General features: G+C 39.8%; 1 protein-coding gene and 1 pseudogene across 1 annotated transcript; one reads left to right on the top strand and one right to left on the bottom strand.

Annotated features, from left to right (window-relative positions):
- The first annotated feature begins 4,493 nt into the window (after nucleotides 1-4,493).
- LOC103416074 (uncharacterized) lies at nucleotides 4,494-5,229 on the top strand (annotated as a pseudogene).
- A 7,530-nt stretch (nucleotides 5,230-12,759) lies between these two features.
- Nucleotides 12,760-15,968, bottom strand: LOC103416066 (exosome complex exonuclease RRP46 homolog). Its single transcript, XM_008354341.4, has 8 exons — nucleotides 15,665-15,968; nucleotides 15,317-15,430; nucleotides 15,099-15,199; nucleotides 14,437-14,457; nucleotides 13,982-14,054; nucleotides 13,837-13,904; nucleotides 13,193-13,322; nucleotides 12,760-13,082 (listed from the first exon to the last, which is right to left on the bottom strand). The coding sequence occupies exons 1-8, from the start codon at nucleotides 15,768-15,770 to the stop codon at nucleotides 12,982-12,984; spliced, it is 714 nt and encodes a 237-aa protein (XP_008352563.3). The 5' UTR covers nucleotides 15,771-15,968; the 3' UTR covers nucleotides 12,760-12,981.
- Between the last annotated feature and the right edge of the window lie 6,766 nt (nucleotides 15,969-22,734).

Here is a 22,734-nt window from a genome sequence, read left to right as displayed (position 1 = left end):
TGGACAGGCGCTGTGGCGGGTGGTCTTGATTTGGATCCGACCTAAATTTAGTTTCAGAGGTTTTGCGGGTCTGAGACCATCCAGACCCTGGATGGGTCCCTTATTAATAATTATTGAAGCCATCAGCTGGAAATGCTTCAGAAATAGAGGTGGCTTGGTTGCTGGGTTTGCCTCATATTGGGTCGAGAAACTGGCGCTAGCATGGACTGCACATGGTATTTGGGCTGTGTTCCTCAGCTGCTAAGACCTGTGTGTAGATAGGCTCGTAGATTGGTGACCGCATGGTGGGCCTGCAAATATGCTTGGGTAGATTCGTACCTGGGCTTGCTGGTTTTGGAAAGAAGGGAGTTTTGGACCGGCCAGAAAGACCCCATTTTAATATATATATATATATATATATATATATATTTGTACAAAGAAATTGTAATAACATCAAACTTTTAATAAAAAATTTTATTCCTTATTTTGGTGTGACTGAACTCAAATTTTGAATATTCGAGCTGCTTACGTACCCCTCCAAAGAAGAGATCAAGTCGTAACGTAGTTCAAATACATTTTTTTTTCTTGGTATTTTCTTTTGGTGCCGTTTGCAGTTTCAACTCGTGCAGGCAAGGAACAGTTGGTATCGCCTTTTATGCCCGTGCAGACCAGGAGTGTTGTGCCATGCAGTTTAGGCTCGTGCGGGCGAGGAGCTTTGTGTCTTGCAGTTTAGGCTCTTGCAGACAAGGAGCTTTGGTGTCGCCTTTTATGCTCATGCGGACCAGGAGCGTTGTGCCATGCAGTTTAGGCTCTTGGAGACAATGAGCTTTTGGTGTTGCCTTTTATGCTCGTGCAGACCAGGAGCTTAATGTCGTTTGCAGTTTCAACTCGTGCAGACAAGGAGCATTTGGTGTTGCCTTTTATGCTCGTGCAGATCAGGAGCGTTGATGTTGCCTTTTATGCTCGTGCAGACCAGGAGAGTTGATGTTGCCTTTTATGCTCATGCAGACCAGGAGCGTTGATTGTTCGTCAAGCGATCCGGGAGAGTCGTTCCTCGTAATCTTCATAGCAAGGAGCCTTGACTAAGTGATTGAAGAAGTATTCAGGAAAGAAATCGCGCATCGTGATGGGGATGGATGATCTATGTGTCGAAATTTCATCATCTTCAACACGTTCACGTTGCTTTGAAGGTTGACAAGAGCTGTTTTGCCCCCTTTCCGATTGGCGGACTTGTGGATGAGACGTGTGCTTCTTGTGCAATTTCTTAGGAGTGACTTGAGTCCATCCTTCAACTTTGCTTGTCTTGGAGGATGCCCCAGGCGGTTGAGGTAAAAACTTTGAGTCGGAAAAGCCAGAAATGATGGTGGTATAGTTTGACTTCACCACATCGTCAAGATCTAGCTCGATGATTCCTTTCTGAGCCAGCTTCATGATGAGAACTTTCAGCACGAAGCACTTTTCTGTCGGATGACTGATGAAGCGGTGGAATTTACAGTATCTTGGACTGTCGGTACGATTCATCTCTTCCGGCCATCTACACTCAGGCAAACCGATCACCTTCTTGTCCAATAGGTCATCCAGCATGGCAGCCACATCAGAGTCGGGGAATGGATAAGTCTTCTCCTCAAGCTCCTTCAAAGTGCGTTTATGCATCTCTTAATCACGAAAAGCTTCGATTTGAATCACCTTGCCTCGTGTGGAGATTTTGACGGGAGATATGTTGACCGTCATCGCTTCCTTGGTGGGTTTCCATGTAGCCTTATCCACCTTTGGCCCCAAAACTTTGTCGTTCTTGTAGTCGGCGATTGGTTTTTTCTTCCCATGATGGGCGATGCTTAACTCCATGTCATGGGCACGAGTGGCCAATTCCTCGAAGGTTCGTGGTTTAATGCCTTGAATGATGTATAGCAAACCCCATTGCATACCTTGGACGCACATCTCGATTGAAGAGGTCTCCGAGAGCCTGTCTTTGCAGTCGAGGCTTAGAGTGCGTCATCTGTTGATGTAGTCAATAATCGGCTCATCTTTCTATTGTTTTGTGCTCGTTAGCTCTAGCATGCTCACGGTGCGGCGGGTGCTATAGAAGCGGTTAAGGAATTCCTGCTCCAATTGCTCCCAGTTGTTGGTGGACTCAGGCTCTAGGTCTGTGTACCACTCAAAGGCATTTCCTTTCAGCGAGCGCACAAACTACTTGGCGAGGTAGTCCCCTTCGGTCCCTGCGTTGTTGCAAGTTTCAACAAAGTGGGCAACGTGCTGTTTTGGGTTTCCCTTTCCATCAAATTGCATGAACTTTGGCGGTTGATAACCCCTCGGCATCCTTAAGGCGTCAATCTTCTTTGAATACGGCTTCGAGTATAACCCGGAGGTATTTGAGCTCCCTTCGTACTGTGCCTTGATGGTGTTGGTGATCATCTCCTGTAGCTGCTGGATAGAAAGAGATCCCATGAGTGCCGCTGCTTGGTCTGGCTCCGGCTTCACATCGATTCTCTCCATCGGAGGCTCATCTTTTTCGCCAGCTCCTCTTTTTAGTGGATCATCCTCTGGGTCGGGTTTCTCGCCGTCCTGCGCCTCCAGTCGGTTGACTAGTGCTACAATTTGCAAGTCTTTTTCTTCCACAGTTCGGGTTAGCCTTGCGATTGCTTCATTCATCTGAGCCAATTGTTCTTCGATGGAGGTAACGCCGATAGTCATGACTTGTGTAACCAATAGACGTGACTTTCTTTTAGACATCCAGGATGCTAACAAAGAACGTCGTTGGCTGCTTTGTGATGTCATCTTGTGTGCCTCAGTATCATGCTTCGGTGCCCCCAGCGAGGTCAGGTTAATGACGGACTCGCGCCTTTGATGCTCCCCTTGCTCCTTTAGCGGCACCAACTTTGAAGTGGCATGTTAAGGAGTGGTTGTGGCACCAATGGATGCTCCGTTCATGGCGGAAGTGCTCAAGCTTCTTCCCTTTGTGAGAACGGCTTGTCCTTTGCTTGATGCCATTGAGTTTGGCAGTGTGCTTGATTTTCTTGAACGGAGAAAGAGATGAGAGGTAGAGATTGTCCCACTGGGCGTGCCAAATTTGTGAACACGAAATTTTCCTGAAACGAAAGAGACAAGAACACGTGCACAAAATAATATTTGTATTTAATGATTTTGGGGTTACAATCTCTCTATAATTTGATCCTCTGATTCGATCTCCGTAAGGTGTTGATTTGTGGATGTTTCATTGATCCAAGGGCCGTCGAGGCTTGATTTTGGATGAACTGTTGGAAGTTTCTTCAAGGGCCGTGGGCTTGATCTTTGAAGGTGGATTTGAGTGAATATTCAAGGAGCCGTTGGGGTTTGATCTTGAGGATGAGTGTTTCTTCAAGGGTCGTTGAGGCTTGATCTTGAATAACGGTGATGAACGAATCTTCAAGGGCTTTTGGGCTTGATCTTGAAGAACGGTTGGATGTGTGGATTTGTCGACGTTGTTGATCCAAATGACTGTTGGGGCTTGATCTTAAGATGAATGGATGATGAACGATGGTGCTTTCTTCAAGGGTCGTCGGGGCTTGATCTTAGAAGAACGATGAACGAAGAACGAATAACACTTTCTTCAAGGGCCGTCGGGGCTTGATCTTGAATTGGTGGATGATTGTTGATCCAAAGGGCCGTTAGGGCTTGATCTTGGAAGAACGATGAACGAAGAACACTTTCTTCAAGGGCCGTCGGGGCTTGATCTTGAATTGGTGGATGATTGTTGATCCAAATGGCCATTTGGGCTTGATCTTAGGATGAATGATGAACGAAGAACGAAGAACGAAGAGAGCTTTCTTGATTCTTCGGGAACCTTGATGCTTGAGAGCTTCAAAGTTTCAGAGCTTCAGAGCTTCAAGAATTTTGCCTAATGATTTTGGTTCCTTGAAATGAATGAAATTGGCTTCTATTTATAGAATTTTCCAAGGCCTAATTTTGAATATAATATTCCAGATGAAATAAGTCATTTCTGCCAGGTGTTGACATGTGTCCTGTTTGATGACTTTTCCAACTTATTTCGATTTTTTGTTTAGACACACGCAACGTGTAAAATTTATGTAATACATGAGCGTTGAAACTTTGATTTATCGGTCAACATTTATTTACCGAAATTTCGATGTCTACAACATCTTGTGTTCTTTACTTTCTTGCAGATTCACGGTCGGATTTACGTTGTTCCAAGACCCCTCCGGTTTTGTGCATCAACATTTGGCGCTGTCTGTGAGAAACGACACGAAAAGTTATGTCGGTTCTCTCTCAATTTTTCATACCTTCACTATGAATCTGCAGAAACCCAAGAACCGAACCACCCAACAAGCAACAACTCAACTGAAACAGCAGAGAAGCAAGGTCCAAACATGTCACTGGCATTTCTGACGTCGTGTTCTCAAACACTAGTCTACTACTCTTCCTCCAAGCTGTTACCTTCTCCGCCTCAGCCTCTGCCTCCGCCTCACAGTTTCCTCCCACATGCCCACAATTCTCCATTAAACTCCATATTAATTATTTTTAGAGAGAGAGAGGGAGGGGATGGAAGCGAAGCAGGTGGACTATGTGCTAGTGCCGATGGGTCTGCTGGTGCTGGGTGCATACCACGTATGGCTGCTGATCACCATCCATCGCCATCTTATTTGAACCGTCGTCGGCCTCAACGCTCAGTCTCGCCACCAATGGGTTTTATCCATCATGTCTGACCCCTTGAAGAATTGTGTTTTGGCTGTTCAAACGATACGCAACAACATAATGGCGTCTACGCTATTGGCAACAACAGCCATCACTCTCAGTTCTCTCATCGGCGTATTTGTCAGCACTACATCAGACTCCGGCAACACAGCATCCAGACTAGTTTACGGGAACAAGAGTCTCATTCTCTCTTCAGTCAAGTACTTTTCCATCTTGCTTTGCTTTCTTGTTGCCTTTCTCTTGAATGTGCAGTCTATTAGATACTATGCACATGTTAGCTTCTTAGCCACTGTGCCCACATGGAAAGGCCAGAAGGATTACCTCGAGTACGTTGCCCAAAACTTGAATCGCGAAAGCTATTTTTAGACCCTCGGATTGCGAGCATTCTACCTCTCGTTCATTTTCTTCCTCTGGATATTTGGTCTCATCCCCATGTTTGTGTGCTCTTGCATTATGTTATTTGTTCTGTATTACTCGAGCTGCTATCACTGGGACAAGCTCAGGTCATTCCGTAAATCTTTCAACCAAAACGCTGACAGAGGTGCAGTGGAAAGAAAATAATATAAAAGGAAAAAGATGTCTATAGGTGGAAAAGAAAAAGAGAATGAGTGAGAGAGGTACGGTGGAAAAGAGAAAAGCAAAAGTAAGAAAAAGAAAAATGAGGAGGATAAAGAGAAATCATGACCAGGCTGCACATGTTTGTGGATGAACTTCTCGGAAAAAATGGGTACTATAAAGGCAAGCCATCAGAAGATGCCATCAACTTTTGAAAAAGAAAACTTTCATCATGCATGTTCCCACTTTTCTGAAGAAGCCACTAGAAAAGCGGAGATAAGATTCCTGTTCTCATAACAATTCATTATTCCCTTGTCTGTCATCTACCAAAAGAAAGAAAAATAAAGAGAAAGGAAAAGGTAAAACATTCAGTAGGCGCAGTATGCACATGGAAAAAGATTTGCAACAACCTAGTACACACCAACGATCTGCAACTGTCGAAGATTTTGTGTCGAAACCTTTGTTTTGAATGATGTGATTTACTTTTCTTATCTTTTGGAGACATCTGTATAACCCTAATAAAGGGTAATCATAAATAAATAAAGAAGGCAACATGCCAAAAAAAAGGGGCAAAATGTCGACAAGCCCACAAGCCCAAAATAGTGGGCTGAAATGTTATGTGGAGGGCGAAAGCCCATATGCCCAAAAGAGCCAAGCCATATGGCTTCAAACTCCAACCTCTATCCCTTCACTTAAGGTTCACCCTCTATTATCACCATCCAAGTGATCAAAAGTACGTCCAATACTCTAAAATTATTTGGCAGCCTGCCGCTATTATCACCAACCAGGCGATCAAAAGTACGTCCAGTACTCCAAAATTATACATGAACATCACTCATATCAGTCATACATAAACATTCATGAGCATCACACATGTCAATCATACATAAACATTCATGAGCATCACTCATGTCAACATCCATGAGCATCACTCATGTCAACATCCATGAGCATCACTCATGTCAATCAACATAAACATTCATGAGCATTACTCATGTCAATTAGCTTCGAAAGCTTCAGTTACAGAGCTCCAACTTCGAGAGCTCCAACTTCGAAAGCTTCATTTACAGAGCTCTAGCTTCAAAGCTTCACCTACAAAGCTTCAGTGCATGGTATACAAAGACCGCCTCCGAACAACCGCCACTTCTGCCCATACATGGATTGAATTTGAAGTCTCTAGCCAACAGACTCTATTGACTGAAGACTTGGGGGACTACACTATGTATCATATATTGGGCTTCCGCAACTGGGTCTCATGAAAAATACTTGGGGAACTTAGCCCATTATTTATGTACTGAGGAGCAAACCATTATTCTATAAAAGGGACTCCCTCACCTTCATTAGAGAGAGACTCTTAGCCCATCACTAATGTATTAAGGAGCGAGCCCTTATTCTATAAAAGAGAGTCCCTCACTATCATTAGAGAGCATCACCACCTGCTGAGCAAGCGCCTCGCCGCGAGCATCAACTCTAGCCATCATTTATGTATTTAGGAGCGAGCCCTTATTCTATAAAGGGGACTCTCCCACCATCATAAGATAGCACCGCTTCCTGCTGAGCAACCGCCTCGCCGTGAGCATCAATTCTAGCCCATCATTTATGTATTGAGGAGCGAGCCCTTATTCTATAAAAGGGACTCCTTCACCATCATTAGAGAGCATCACCGCCTGCTGAGCAATCGCCTCGCCGCGAGCATCAACTCTAGCCCATCATTTATGTATTGAGGAGCGATCCCTTATTTTATAAAAGGCACTCCCTCACCTTCAACGTCACAAGCCGAGCCAACCAAGGCAACATAAGCCACAAGCCGAGCAGCCTCACAACATGTGCTACTTCTAGTTGAGCATCATTTCACATTTAGCACCGCCTTATATCGAGTATTCAGTTCTAGACGACATATAGTTACTTCGGCACACACATGGACAGAATTTCAAGTCTCCAGCCAAAAGACTTTCTTGACTGAAGACTTGGGGGACTACTGTTTGTACCATACTTCGGGCCTCCATATTTATATCTCGTATAAATACTTGGGGGACTCAAATGTAATTATGTAATAAATGAAGGGGCAAATATGTAATAAGTGAGGAGCCCTTATTCTATAAAATGACTCATCACTCTCCTCATTAAGGGAGGCCAAGTTTTAGGCCATGGGAAGAGAGCACACAGAAAATAGGCTAGAGAGCACACTGACTCTAGCCTTCTTGTATATTCACTATTCAGAGTAAAACAATATCAACATCAATGTGGATGTAGCCCAAACATTGGGTGAACCATGATACATCTTGTGTTCTTTACTTTCTTGCAGATTCACGGTCGGATTTACGTTGTTCCAAGACCCCTCCGGTTTTGTGCATCAACATATATATATATATATATATTAAATTAAATATTAAAAAGTGGTGACCATTGGATCGGCTTAAATATACATACCTTTCAATTTCTTAAGTGTTATATGTACAAAATAAATAAATTTAAATCTACTTAATATATATATATATATATATATATACCATTGAACTTGACGGGATACGAATTCTACGAAACTAATTTCAATGATCCAACCGTTAAACTTGTTTGTATATGCTTTGAGATCGCATTAGCAAAAAATCGCAAAAAACAAACATTCAGAGATCAAGTAACGGGACAAAACTTTTCAACGGTTATCAACGAAAAATCACAATTTAACGGTTATTTTAACTCCGATTTTGATGATTTTTTACAACTACACTCCTTGACCCTATATGAATGCAATGAATGAACTCGATCTTCAATTTAAAATATTTACACTAGTGGATACCACAAAATCATATGCTATACTTAATGAAAGTACGAATAAACTCTTAAGTGTAAGTGAATCTATTGTTTTGATGGGATACACATTCTATGAAACTAGTTTCAACGATCCAATCGTCAAACATGTTTATATATACTTCGAGATCGCATACGCCAAAAATTGCAAAAAACAAATATTCAGAGATCAAGTAAAAGGACAAAACTTTTCGACCGTTATCAACGAAAAATCACAATTTAACGGTTATTTTAACTCCGATTTTGATGATTTTTTTTACAAATACACTCCTTGACCCTATATGAATACAATGAATGAATTCGATCTTCAATTTAAAATATTTACACTGCTAGATACCACAAAATCTTATGTTATACTTTAGGGGTGGGCACGGGCCTGGCCGGGCCCAAAATTGAAGGGACCGGACCGGACCCGCTTGAAAATACAACGGGCCGGGCCGGGGCGGATTCTACTATTTTCAAACTGAGAACCGGACCTAACCCGGCCCGTATAAAACGGGCCAGTTCCTACGGGTCCAACGGGTACCCTGTTTTTTTTTTTTTCCTTCTAATTTTCAGTTTCTTCTCCAGCTTCTCTTGCTCTTCTTACATCAAAAAATAACAAACAAACAATAACATCTGAGAAGATGTATCATTCAGAATAACATTGCAAATATGATAAAGAAACAGACAAAATCAAAGCATGGGTCATATTGTAATCCACTACAGAAATGAGGTGTTCTCAGTTCTCTCCCATTTGAGCATCTGGCAACAAAAGAAAAACGGAGAAAGCGCCGCCGGAGCATAGGCTGCACAGATCCAACTTCCTCGCCAGAGAGAGAAAGCTTAAGTTGATCACGTTGTGCGCCTTCTCAGTTCTCTCCACCACTCCCCACTGCAGCTGGACGACTCAAACGTGGAGATCCGGTCGAACCCCAAGCTATCCTTTGAGCACTCGTTCCCACCAACCAAGACCATCTTCATCCTGGACAAGGAGTGCCAGAAGCTAGACATGCGGTTGAAAATTTCACAACTTTTCACAAATTTTGTAAATCAAAATTAAGAAATTGACGAAATTGGAAGAAATTAGGGAAATGAGTTACCTCGGTGTTGAGATCAGAGGAGGAGACGGAGGAGTTGGTGGGGGAGGAGGGCGGCGGCAGCATATCATTTCTCGGTGGGGTGTGGGTGTGGTGTGTTTGTGCTCCGGGAAGAAGAGTTGCAGAGATGGGGGGAGAAAAAACAAAGCAGAAGAATGAGGAAGGTTCGAGCGATTTTGTTACGGAGACTGAGAAATGGGGTGTGTGTGTGTGTGTTGGAGATTGAGAAATGTCACGGCCCACGGAGAGGAACAAAAGAAGTGGGCTTGGGAGGCTGGGAGACAATAACAGTACCCAACAAAGGGGTCTTTTTGCAAACGGGCCGGTCCGGGTACCCATTTTTCTACACTTTTGGAACCGGCCCGAACCTAAAATTTCAAAGGCCCGCCCCGCCCCGCCCCGTTTCTCTTTTTCAAAATTAGGACCCGCCCCGAACCGCTAATACCCGCCCCTACCCGCGGGCCCAGGGCCCGTTTGCCCACCCCTATTATACTTAATGAAAGTATAAATAAACTCTTAAGTGTCAGTGAATCTATCATTTTGATGGGATACACATTCTACAAAACTAATTTCAACGATCCAACCGTCAAACTTGTTTGTATATGCTTCAAGATCGCATACGCCAAAAAATCGCAAAAAAAAATCATTTAGAGATCAAGTAATGGGACAAAACTTTTTTACGGTTATCAACAAAAAATTACAATTTAACGGTTATTTTAACTCTGATTTTGATGATTTTTTACAGCTACAATCTTTGACCATATATGAATTCAATGAATGAATTCGATCTTCAATTTAAAATATTTACACTAGTGGATACCACAAAATCTTATGTTATACTTAATGAAAGTATGAATAAACTCTTAAGTGTTAGTGAATCTATCGTTTTGATAGGATACGCATTCCACAAAACTAATTTCAACGATCCAACCGTCAAACTTGTTTATATATGTTTCAAGATCGCATACACCAAAAATCGCAAAAAACAAACGTTCAGAGATCAAGTAACGGGAAAAAACTTTTCGACAGTTATTAACGAAAATCACGATTTAACGGTTATTTTAACTCCGATTTTGATGATTTTTTACACCTACACTCCTTAACCCTATATGAATACAATGAATGAACTCGATCTTCAATTTAAAATATTTACACTAGTGGATACCATAAAATCTTATGTTATACTTAATGAAAGTATGAATAAACTCTTAAATGTTAGTGAATCTATCATTTTGATGGGATGCGCATTCTACGAAACTAATTTCAACTATCCAACCGTCAAACTTGTTTGTATATGCTTCGAGATATCATACTTTAAAAATCGCAAAAAACAAACATTCAAAGATCAAGTAATGGGACAAAACTTTTCGACAGTTATCAAATAAAAATCACAATTTAACGGTTATTTTAACTCCGATTTTGATGATTTTTTACAGCTACACTCTTTGACCCTATATGAATACAATGAATGAACTCCATCTTCAATTTAAAATATTTACAGTAGTGGATACCACAAAATCTTATGTTATACTTCATGAAAGTATGAATAAACTCTTAAGTGTTTGTGAATCTATTGTTTTGATGGGTTACACTTTCTACGAAACTAGTTTCAACAATCCAACAGTCAAACATGTTTTTATATACTTTGAGATCACATACGCCAAAAATTGCAAAAAACAAACATTCAGAGATCAAGTAATGGGACAAAACTTTTCGACGGTTATCAATGAAAAATCCCGATGGAACGGTTATTTTAACTCCGATTTTGATGATTTTTACAGCTACACTCCTTGACCCTATATGAATACAATGAATGAATTCGATCTTCAATTTAAAATATTTACACTAGTGGATACCTCAAAATCTTATGTTATACTTAATGAAAGTATAAATAAACTCTAAGTGTTAGTGAATCTATCGTTTTGATGGGATACACATTCTACGAAACTAATTTTAAAGTGAATCTATCGTTTTGATGGGATACACATTCTACAAAACTAATTTCAACGATCTAATCATCAAACTTGTTTTTATATGCTTCAAGATTGCATACGCCAAAAATCACAAAAAACAAACATTCAGAGATCAAGTAACGGGACAAAACTTTTCGACCATTATCAACGAAAAATCACGATTTAACGGTTATTTTAACTCCGATTTTGATAATTCTTTTACAGCTACACTCCTTGACCATATATGAATACAATGAATAAATTCGATCTTCAATTTAAAATATTTATACTAGTGGATACCACAAAATCTTATGTCATGATAATCGATGAAAATTGAGGATTTTGTAAAAGGAATAACATGCAAGCTTTGAGTTCCATTGACAAGGTTTAAACTTTTGTGAAAGGCTTCACAACCTTGAAAACAAAAACTCTTTCATTTTGCATATCCTTGTACATTTATGGCATGTTTACGTAAGGGTAATCGAAATAAAGAAAGTGAATTGAATTCCGATTACGGAGTATTCCGGTGTTTACTAAATATTAAGGAATCAAAAAAGTGGTGGAGCCCACACGAAACAAGGAATCCAATTCCTGAAATTGGAGGAACCGGATTCCCTAGTTTTGTGAGGTATTTGAATTCCCTAAGGGCAAGGGAATCAAGAATGCATATTTTATTCCAATTATGCCCTCACTTGTTTCTTATTATCCCAACATTGCCCTTCATTTGACACTCATTATGTCATTTTTAATAAATAAATAAAACCTATTTATATTTTTTTATATAGATAATTTTATTATATAAATTTAATTAAGAATTTAATTTAATTAATTAGTATGAAAATAATTTATTTATGTAAGGGCAATTTAGTCATCAACTTAGTTTTCATTCTGATTGAAGTGAATTAGTAAACAACTTATATAGACTCAATATCATTTTTGCCATCTTTTAATAAATAAATAAAACCTATTTATACATGCTTATATAGATGAATTTTATTATATAAATTTAATTAAGAATTTAATTAAATTATTAGTATGAAAATAATTTATTTATGTAAGGGCAATATAGTAATCAACCTAGTTTTCATTCCGATTGAAATGAATTAGTAAACAACTTATATGGACTCAACATCATTCCTACTCCGATTCCTGACAGTTTTAGTAAACAACTTCAACAGGAATCTGATTCTGATTCCATCTCATTTCAATTCCTCCTCAATCCAATTCCCCCTCAATCTAATTCCTCTCAATTTGATTACAGATTAGTAAACGCGCCATTAATATTTTGTAATAGACTAGTGGTGTATGTATGTTTGTTTATTAGACTCTTATTTTCGAGTGTAGATGTAGTACTTAAACGAAAACTGTGTTTGAATGTTTTGAAGTAATATTTATGTGGCAATGTGTTGTATGTGCAAATTTAAGAAGAAAAAAAATATTTTTCTTAACGGGTCATAACGGGTCGGGTAACTTGGGTAAAGTGACTCGACCTGTTAAGGACCAGTTAAGATAACGGGTGTGACACGACACAACCCGTTAAAATAACAGATGTTACACGAAAACGACAGACACGACCCGTTTGCCAGGCCTAGTCTGAATGGATTGTCCGGCCCTGTTTATGCATGTATTATACCAAATTACCATCAATGGAATGCTGATTATTCGAAATTAATCATGTGCTATTCTGCTAATGGTGCTTTTGACAGAGTAATTACCGCTGTATTATAACCGCAGGAACAGTTTTGTTCTTCCAAAATTAACCAAAGGGCTACGTTGAAAGTTACCGTATTACATTGATCTGAGGTTCTAATAGAGTGGAGTACACAAAATATTGTACGTATGGTTCATGTTAATCGAGTAGAGCTGCGAAATCTAGCTACAGAGACGTTTACGCTGTGCGATATCTCCCAGATTTAGATTTAATCATCTGAAAGCAGTGGTTGCAATCTCTTTTGGAGAAATGCCGACATCTTTGCAGTGGCGGCGCACCCTCGTTCTAAACTGTGAAGATAGTCGTCCACTGGAAAAATATAGAGTGAGAACCCGATTAGATCAAGTATTGTAAATCTTACCAACACAACCAAAATAGCATTAAACACCAGGAAAGGGGAGATGAAGAGCGGTAAACACCTGACATTGCGCCCTGGGTAACTGAGGTGATGATCCCATGCTCCATGGGTTCACCTCCCACCAGTAATCCTCCTTCTGGAAGGGTTGTGAGAGAGTTTGGGAAGACCAAATACGCAAACGCCTTCATTTTCTGCGTCACAAATTCAAACCCCATTAAGGATGGAGAATTATGTAGTGCCAAAGAATGTGACTCCCTTGGCTCACCAGGTAAGGTATGGGTTGGAGGCGTAGCGAGTCATAGTTCAAGGTATTACCGATGTAGAGAATAACAAATACACACAAACCCAAACATATCACATACGGAGATTGACCCTTACTCTTGGCTCACCAGGTTCAGGGGGGTTGAGGTTGGAGTAAGACATAGTTGTTATACTAACATAATTACATTTTTCGCGTGCACACATTTAGATATGAAAACAACTCGACTTCTATAACTCCAGTAAGATTACAGCATGGTGCCTGTTATCTTTAGTCCAACAACACGAAGCATTTCTTGGCACAAAACAAAACTACAGTTCTGCAGATGTAATGTAGACACGCATGTGTGAATCGACCCCCCCTTTTATTGCTTAAAGAAGCTATAGAATTTTGGAGTATAATCTAAATGCAATTAGATGTTTACAGAGATATGAATGAAGAAAAACCTGCTCTTCCAGCTTGCTGGGGTCCAATATGATGTATCCGCTCTCTGCCAGGCAACAACATACAGCGACTGCAAAAAGCATAAAAACACCTCAGGACATATTCATCAAACATAGGATAGAAGACCAAAACATAGGTCTCATTTACCAGCAAGATGTTTTAGAGGAGTCCCGGCATCAACAAGGGCAGCACACGCTGCATTTATGGCACATGGCAGAAGCTACACAAGTAGTTGTTAAGGTACTTCTACTTGTATCAACATGTAAAAGAAGATAACAAACAAGGGTGTAGCTAACACATTCTTGGATATGTGAAAATGTCAAACATGATATCTAAATGCCTCGAGGTTATTCACCACCGATAAAAAATACTTGTCCCTTGTGCAGTATGGAACTTTATGTAACCCATAGAGAATAACGGCACTACCAGCACCCCGCAAGGTTATATAAAGATATTTATTTTTCCGGGGCCAAACAGAAATAATGAAAGAATACACTGGCAATAAGGACATTCAATGAATGTCAAACTGGAGCTCCCAATTAGCCTATTAAAATTGCTAAACTTCTTCTAATGTACGAAAAATGAAAAACGTTGAAGGATACAGAACCATCATCATTGACAACCTGCAGCAGAAACATAATGTTTTTAAATAAAAGGACGATTACTTAACCATAGTTGTAAACAAGTTAATAACACATACCCAAGGAAACTGAAGCAGTATTCGGTGACTCAGTTACTGGGCATATAAAAGGGTCAATTCGCATACATGAAGATATATAAGAGATGGGAACCTATATTACTAGATGGACATAACTTCAAACAAAATCGGCATTTAGAAAGGGGAGACTACACTAAGTATACTGGCTTTACATAACAATTCATCTTACGGGTTGGAAAAACTACCGCCACCAGGTTGTTTGGTATCCTTCTTGAATCCAATTTTTGGTTTTGAAACTAATGAGTATTAAGTAAGTTAGCTACATTCATCATTTTTGAAAACGACAAAATTGGATCCAAGAAGGATACCAAACAGGCTATAATCGGCAGATGCATTTTCATGCACAAGCTCAAAAGCCAAACCACAGTTACACTTCCTGGAAACTTTTACCTGTCTATGTAAAGGGGCCAATGCCCATATTTACCACCACAAGCCCTTTAAAACTCCTAAAATTTGACCTATCCTCAAAGTCATCCACTACTTGACTCTGCAAAACAACGCCTAAGATTCGGACACGAAGTTTTTCATGTAATAAAATTGCCTCACCTGAACAATGACCGAGGTTGTGGTATTTGGGTTTAGAGTCAGTATGCAGATGCTTTGCAAGGTTCTCTTCAATATCATCTCGTATTCCCTCTCCAATTTTCCTATATAATGCAAAAAATGTTCAAATTAGACGGAAATAACAGAATTCGCCCCCACTCTACGTACCCATTGTCCAGTCCAGAGCAATAAGAGTAAGTATAGTAGCGGCAAAAACTCACCACTCTGGCCTGTTTTAGGTTTCCAAACAACCTCAATGCAAGCTTTTTCGGGATTTTCATTCTTCTTTGTTCCTGCTTTAGGTCCATAAACTGCAGCCAGAACTTTCGTATCTCCTATCAAAACCAACAAAACAAACCTAAACATAAATACCAATATCAATCAAAAGCACAGATAAGAAAATGGAATTTCAAATTTTAGCCAAAATAACCAGAAATCAAATCTCAGCCGCTCAATTTATCAAAATTAACAATCAAATGTTTGACGAAATACTGAAAATCTGATCATTTCAGCTAACGGCCACATTGAAAATACAGAAAATGTATGCGGATTTGAAGTGAAGTAAGAACCTTGAGTCCAACTTGCAGAGCCGTGAGCGCGGTTGAGGAAGCCGCGAGAACAAGCCAATGGTCTCAACTGGTTTGGCGTGCGTCCGTCGACTCTGTCAATTTCCATTGTCTTTGGCTTTTAAAATTAACGAAATCGATACTTCCGAGAGGCAAAATAGCTGAGATTCAAAAGCGATACTGAGAGATGTGAAAAATTGTAGCCCAAGCAGAAGAAGAATGGCAAAAGTTGGAGTTCCGTTAATGGGGTTTAGGGAATGGCCGTTCGGGTTTTTGAGGGTCAATTTTGACTTTGCACTCTTCATGTGTTTGATTTTGGTCAACTACAAAATAGTGTTTAGTAGGTCTATTTGATTGAACGATCTAGGGTTTAGAGAGAGAGAGAGAGAGAGAGAGAGAGAGGGGCCGGCAATATTGAGGGACAAGAGAGAGTGATTTAATTGTGAGGTGTGTTTGATTCAAACTATTGTGCCTTTATTTATTGTAGTAGGATAGGTAAAAATCTTTTCCTTTAGGATTACAACATTTAATAGGTAATCTACTCCTAAAAGGAATATAAGATACTTTCTCAAATCTACTAAGATTTACACTATCATATTCTTATTCTAAATATGACTGCAACATTTATTTATTTATTTATTTTTTAAACAAACGTTATTATCTCCACTAATAGAGAGAATCCAAGATCTTTCACTTTACAATTAGATTGTAATACTAAGTGGCAACTACGAAGATGGTTTATATTCCTTTTCGAACAAAAAAAGTATATGGTTTATGAAGCACAAACGTAGGAATACACACCAGATTGTGTTAAGTTCTATTAAAAATAGGATTTGTAATTTTTATTCAAAGAAAATTAAAGGAAAAATTCTTTGCCGCAGCTCCTGCCTTTGGTTTTGGGGTCAACAGCAATCCTCTTGAAAATCATTTTTCGTCTCTTCTCTTTCACTCTCCGTTTACTTTATTTGGTGTTGAATTGTCATGTGAAACGATGTAGTCGTCTTTTGGCCAACATACATAGTTATCACAAGGTTTTTGGATTAAGTTATCACCTTCGATATAGGTTTGAAGCAGTAAGCCATGTAAGATGTCAAATTGTGTCGGGATCGAGTTTAGTCAGTACGACATTTTGGGTTTAGCCGGTGCAATGATGCAACTTTTGGATGTTCGAAGGATGCGAAGTGGCGACATGATTTTGTCTTTTTATTTTGCTTCTGTTTAGTAATTTGCAGGAATTGTCCTAGAGTTTAGTTTGATTTCTCTATGTGCAAAGTTTGCTAGTATGATTGCTCTCTTTAGGAGAGTGCTTGATTTTCATTTTCATTTTGGTGTGCTGCCTCTTTTGGATTTATGTGTGAAGGGTGGAGCAGTTGATTTGCTGGATCTACTTTATTTGGTGTTTGGGATCATGGCGGTGATTAGCTAATGCGATTGACCCCCTGTCCCAATTTATGTTTGAGATATTGTTCTCACTTGATCTCCTTGTAACATGAAGTTTAACAGTTATTGATAAGTGTAATCGTGTTGCTCCTGATGAGCTCAGACAAATGCTTAAAGTCTACTCATTGCTTTGTGATGCTTTATTGTAATATTTTTAGATCTAGTTTGCAAGGACCCTTTTGGGATGAATTCCTTATGATATGTATTTGTAATGCCTTTTTTATCCATGAATGAAATATCGTACTCTTCTTATAAAAACAAAAACAAAAAAAAAAACAAAAAAACAAAAAAACAAAAACATAAAAAGTGCTTCTTAAAAATTATTGGAATTTTTTTTTCTTAAATAAGTAAAGTGCTTCTATGATTTAGAAAGAGAACTGTTATTAGCATTAAAAAAATCTCATTCTACACTCCTCACAAAAAAACAAAAATACAAAAAAAACAAAAACATAAAAAGTGCTTCTTAAAAATTATTGGAATTTTTTTTTCTTAAATAAGTAAAGTGCTTCTATGATTTAGAAAGAGAACTGTTATTACCATTTCAAAAATCTCATTCTACACTCCTCACAAGTGTATTTTTCTTTCTAATTATAGAAAGTTTGGAGTGCCAAATGAGATTTTGGAGTGCTAATAACAATTCCCTTTATAAATACATACTCTTTATGCCAAACGCATTCACATGTACTTTTGGTTGTCAAAAACATTTTTAATCATTTAGTATGATAATTAGTGGTATTTCTTTTCATTTGTAGGTATTTCTCTTTATTTGTAAATGAGAGATCTTAGATTCGAATCTTGTGAATGATAAGTATGAGAATAATTACTAGTCTCACGCGTATCAGCTGGATATTTTGCTACACTCACAAACTCACCGGTCCTGGCAGAAGAGAGAGAGTATGAGAATAATTTATCACCCTATCCTTTAGTATAAATATATTAGTATATTAAAAATAAAATAAACAACGCTTTTAGCCCTTTCACAAGCAGTTCCAAACCTACTGGCCCTGAATATGGTTAGTTTTACTCACTTTATTTATGGTTACAATACCTTATCAGTTTTAGGATTTGTTACAAAAGTAGCAATCTTCTTAGTTCTCAATTTATATGGAACACATATGCGTTTGTTGCACCGAACTGTCTCGAACTTAACTAGTTTAAGAGATTAAGCTAGACTGGTTTAGATTAGACTAACCTAAACTAGCTTAGTGAAGCGTTTGTTGCACTGTAGGACTAAGAAGCAGGATAAGACAAAAAAATGAAAAAAAATACCCCATAATATATAACAAAAAATTTATATTATTTGCTTCAACTTCAATTTCAATCAATGTCAAAATTTTCAACACCCAAAAATCCAAAGCTCACATCTCTTTTTTTTAAATCAGAAAAATGAGGTCATCACTTGTGACATCACCACTATATACATTGTATGCACACCACATGCACATCATATGTATAGTACATGCACATGATATGCACATAACTGGAGATCAAGCAACGAGTTGTGTTGATGCACAAAACCGGAGGTCTTGGAACAACGTAAATTCGACCGTGAATCTGCAAGTAAAGTAAATAACACAAAATGTATCGTGGTTCACCCCAAGGTTTGGGCTACATCCACACTGAATATGTATTTATTTGAGGGAGAGAGAGCTCTGAGAGTGAGAGCTTGGAGAGGGGTGAGGAGCCTTAGGAATTGGCCTCCCCTAATTGTGAGGGTGAGGGGTCCTTTTATAGAATAAGGACTCCTTACTTATTACATATTTGCCATTTCCTTTATCACATAATTACATTTAAGTCCCATGAGTATTTATACGAGGTCTAAATACGAGACCCTAAATATGGTATAAACAAGTTGTTTTTTGCATTGATAAGAAACTTAAACGGCAACCTATTAGCATAGTGGATACAATTAAAACATAATTGTTACGTATATAAGGTAACAGTGGCAGTTTGAAAAGTCTTGTTATGTATATCAACCGTCACTTAACCGTGAACGTAGAAAACATGATACTCATCGTTATTTCATAGATACGCATGACCCTTAACGTCTTTTAAGCTTTTTTTTTTTTTTTTTTTTTTTTTGCCGATGCCAACTAGGTTGTGGTCATACTCGTTAAATTCCGGGACCCAACATACGTACATTATAACTAGTGAACATTCTCGCTTCTTATCTTAAGTTGTAGCCATGCACACCATATGCACACCACTTGCACATTACGGAAAAAATTTCACAAATTTCTACAATTAAACACTTGAACCATAAATTGTTTTATCCCAGTTTTATAGCATGTCAAAAAGTAAAGTTTATTCCACAACCCATAGACCCTAACTTGAAACTCAAACCCTACGTATAAAGTCATCTTACAAACAACCCATTTATTCCCAAAATCATTGATGTAGAAGCTTGGAACTTGTTGATGCACAAAATCAGCGAAGACTTTGGTACAACAGAAAGTATCAGGTTTTGTGACCTTCGCTTGGTTGGTTCGGTCACTAGTGAGGATAAGTACGTAAATGAATAGAGACAGAGAAGCAAACACAGGATGTACGTGGTTCACCCAGATTGGCTACGTCCACGGAGTAGAGGAGTTCTTATTAGTAGTGAAGGGCTTACACAAGTACAAAGGATCAAGCTCTCAATTTAGTGAGTTTTTGTGAATGATTTAACACAAATGGCATTAGCCAATATTGTGGGGGAATGACCCCTATTTATAGAAAAACTTGTAGCTTTGTCACATTGATATGTGTCATGTTATGATTGGTTCTTGACGTCGACACGTGCTGCGCTCTGATTGGCTTCTAATCTTGACACGTGTCGAGTAGTGATTGGCCTTCTGGTCGGAGGGGAACTCTTCTGGGTCCTTGACAGTATAGCGTTGGCCGGTGCTCGGTAGTTTCGGGATTGGTCAAGTATGGTACAAACAGTGCTCCCCTAAGTTCCCGAGTGAGGGAAACTCCTCGGTTGGGGACTTGCAAGATCCAATCCCTTGAGTAATCACGAAACTTCTAAGTACCGAAGTGTGGTCTGATTTTCATCTGCCCTTCTCTGGAAGTACCTTTCCTCCATCCGGGAATGGTGTATTTAGCTGATGAAGATGCACAAGGTAATGTATCAATTTCACTTTGAAGCTTACTTGTAGTTTCGGGTTTGGTCAAGTGCGATACAAACCCTATAGTAGGAGTCCCCCAAGTCGCCGAGCTAGGAGATCTGCCGAAAGAGGTGATAGACAAGGTAAGCAGTCAAACTTCCAAGTAAGCAACCCAGGATCAGAGGTTTGACCTCGGCTTCCGGTTGATTGTTCTCCTTCTCCTTGTCTCTCATTCAACTGCCAGGATAAGGAGAAGCAAATGGATAAGAGATGATATGAGATACTTTTGCTTTTGAAGAAGTAACTTTCCACAGGCTTATTCTTGAACTGTGCTGGAGGGTTTTCTGGTGCCCTTCAGAGTATAAGGCCGACTCAAAAATTTGAGGGTCAAAACAAGTCCATCAAATCTAGAGTACGTTCGACCTTGATGATATGGGATACTTTTGCTGTTGACGGAATAATGAATGTGGTATGGAAAGGTGTCGTGCTGTAGTGATCTGTTTCAGCTCACCGTTGAACCTTCTGCTTCAATCTTTTGCATGGCAGAAGTGGTGTGCAACCTTTGCATTTAAATGGTCCTTCAGAACATTCCTTCATAGTGACTCATCCACGCTTGGCAGCTTCAGTGTAAAGAGCCAATATCTGATCAACTGTCATGAGGTATTTGCCGGTGGAATTCGTGACCTTGACAGCAGTTGAGGATGAGTACTCGAGAGCAATGCTAAGTAAGCAACCAAGCAAAGGCTCCAGGCAGTCAGTTCCAAATTGGAGGTTTGATTTCAGGTTCCGACTGACTGCTCTCTTTCTCCTTGTCCTGCAGGTGTGGACAAGGACAAAGACAAAGACAGGGAGAAAGCATGATATGGGATACTCTTGCTTTCGACCCTGATGATATGAGATACTCTTGTTCTTGGTGTGGCTTATTTGCTGAGGTATTATCGGGGGGAAATAAAGCTGAGTATTTCGAGAGGTTATGTTGAGGGTGCCTTTTCGAATGCGAGAAAGGGTTGAGTATTTTTGCAGGTTTGCCTGTCCGTTGAGGAGGGAGGTCAATGTATATAGGGATTTCCCAATAACAAGTAGTAATGTTATTCCTTTACCATTCTTGGTCACAGCAATGTAGTGGGAGCTGCCAGCTTCACGTGTTTTAATTTTGTCAGAGCACTTTGAAAAAGTGGTATGTGGTATCTGGAAAGCTGATATTACGTGTGAAGATTACAGACAAGCTTTATCTAAGGAAATCTGGCTCTCAAAGTTCTGAGAGTTGTGCCTCTTCGGTTTTCGAACAAGCAATCCCGTCGAGGATCTGACTCTCGAGATTCGGAAAGCGGTGCTACTCCGGTTTTTGAGAAAGTAATTATGTTGGGAGTCTTTTCTCGAATGTGAGTAAAGGTTGGACGTTCTTGCCAACCTGTCTTGCCGCAAAACACGGAGGTCGACACACATAGGGACTTTCCAGTTGTCAAGCAGTGGTGCTGTTCCTTTACCCTTATGGGTAATAGTAGAGTAGCTGGAACTTCGAAATTCTCGTGCCTAAACTTTGTCAGAGATCTTTGACAAAGTTATATGTGGTACCCGAGGAGTTGATGGTGCATATGGAGAGCGGTGATTGAACAGTAAGATTCACGTGCTTTCTACTTCACCAGAAATCTTCGACAGATTGCCCGTAATTTTCGCAAAGCTGAGTGTGCATGTGACAGGTGCTGACGAGGCTGAAAAAGCAGGTGCTTCTTCGATTTCTGAGATCGGCCCTCGTGGTCTCTGAGCAGCCCAGCTTTTGAGAAAGCAAACGCCTCTTCGATTTCTGAGATCGGCCCTCGTGGTCTCTGAGCAGCCCAGCTTTTGAGAAAGCAAACGCCTCTTCGATTTCTGAAGCTCCGTCGAGTGCAGATTTTTATAGAGGCTGGCATTAAGTTCCACAGCACACTTGAATCTCTACCAGTAGAAGCTCATTTCTTGCACTTCTAAGATCTTGATTTGTCTGACCTCTTCCTTCTTCAACACATTTGAAAATGTCTGGACCCTCCGACCGTCGTTTTGACTTGAACCTTGGAGAAGAGACAGCCACGCCTTCTCCAGACAACATATGGCGCCCATCCTTCATATCCCCTACTGGTCCTCTTACCGTTGGGGATTCTGTGATGAAGAATGATATGACCGCTGCAGTGGTGGCCATGAACCTTCTCACTCCCAAAGATAACAGACTACTTTCCAAACGGTCTGATGAGTTGGCTGTTAAGGACTCTCTGGCTCTTAGTGTTCAGTGTGCAGGTTCTGTGTCTAATATGGCCCAACGCCTATTTGCTAGAACCCGCCAAGTTGAATCATTGGCTGCTGAAGTGATGAGTCTCAAACAGGAGATTAGAGGGCTCAAGCATGAGAATAAGCAGTTGCACCGGCTCGCCCATGACTATGCTACAAACATGAAGAGGAAGCTTGACCAGATGAAGGAATCTGATGGTAAGGTTTTACTTGATCATCAGCGGTTTGTGGGTTTGTTCCAAAGGCATTTATTGCCTTCGTCCTCTAGGGTTGTACCTGGTA

The sequence above is a fragment of the Malus domestica genome, chromosome 15, assembly GCF_042453785.1.
Source record: "Malus domestica chromosome 15, GDT2T_hap1".
Lineage (NCBI taxonomy): Eukaryota > Viridiplantae > Streptophyta > Magnoliopsida > Rosales > Rosaceae > Malus > Malus domestica.
The sequence above is the reverse complement of the archived record's forward strand: the minus strand, read 5'-3'. Positions and strand labels throughout refer to the sequence as shown.

Bases quoted from the DNA above. Each gene is read 5' to 3' on its own strand.
- LOC103416066 (XM_008354341.4), bottom strand. From the start codon at position 15,770: ATGGAAATTGACAGAGTCGACGGACGCACGCCAAACCAGTTGAGACCA. The intron at 15,431-15,664 runs GTTCTTACTTCA...TGGTTTTGATAG, and splicing joins CTCTGCAAGTTGGACTCAAG to GAGATACGAAAGTTCTGGCT. The intron at 13,083-13,192 runs GTGTTTACCGCT...ATATTTTTCCAG, and splicing joins TACCCAGGGCGCAATGTCAG to TGGACGACTATCTTCACAGT.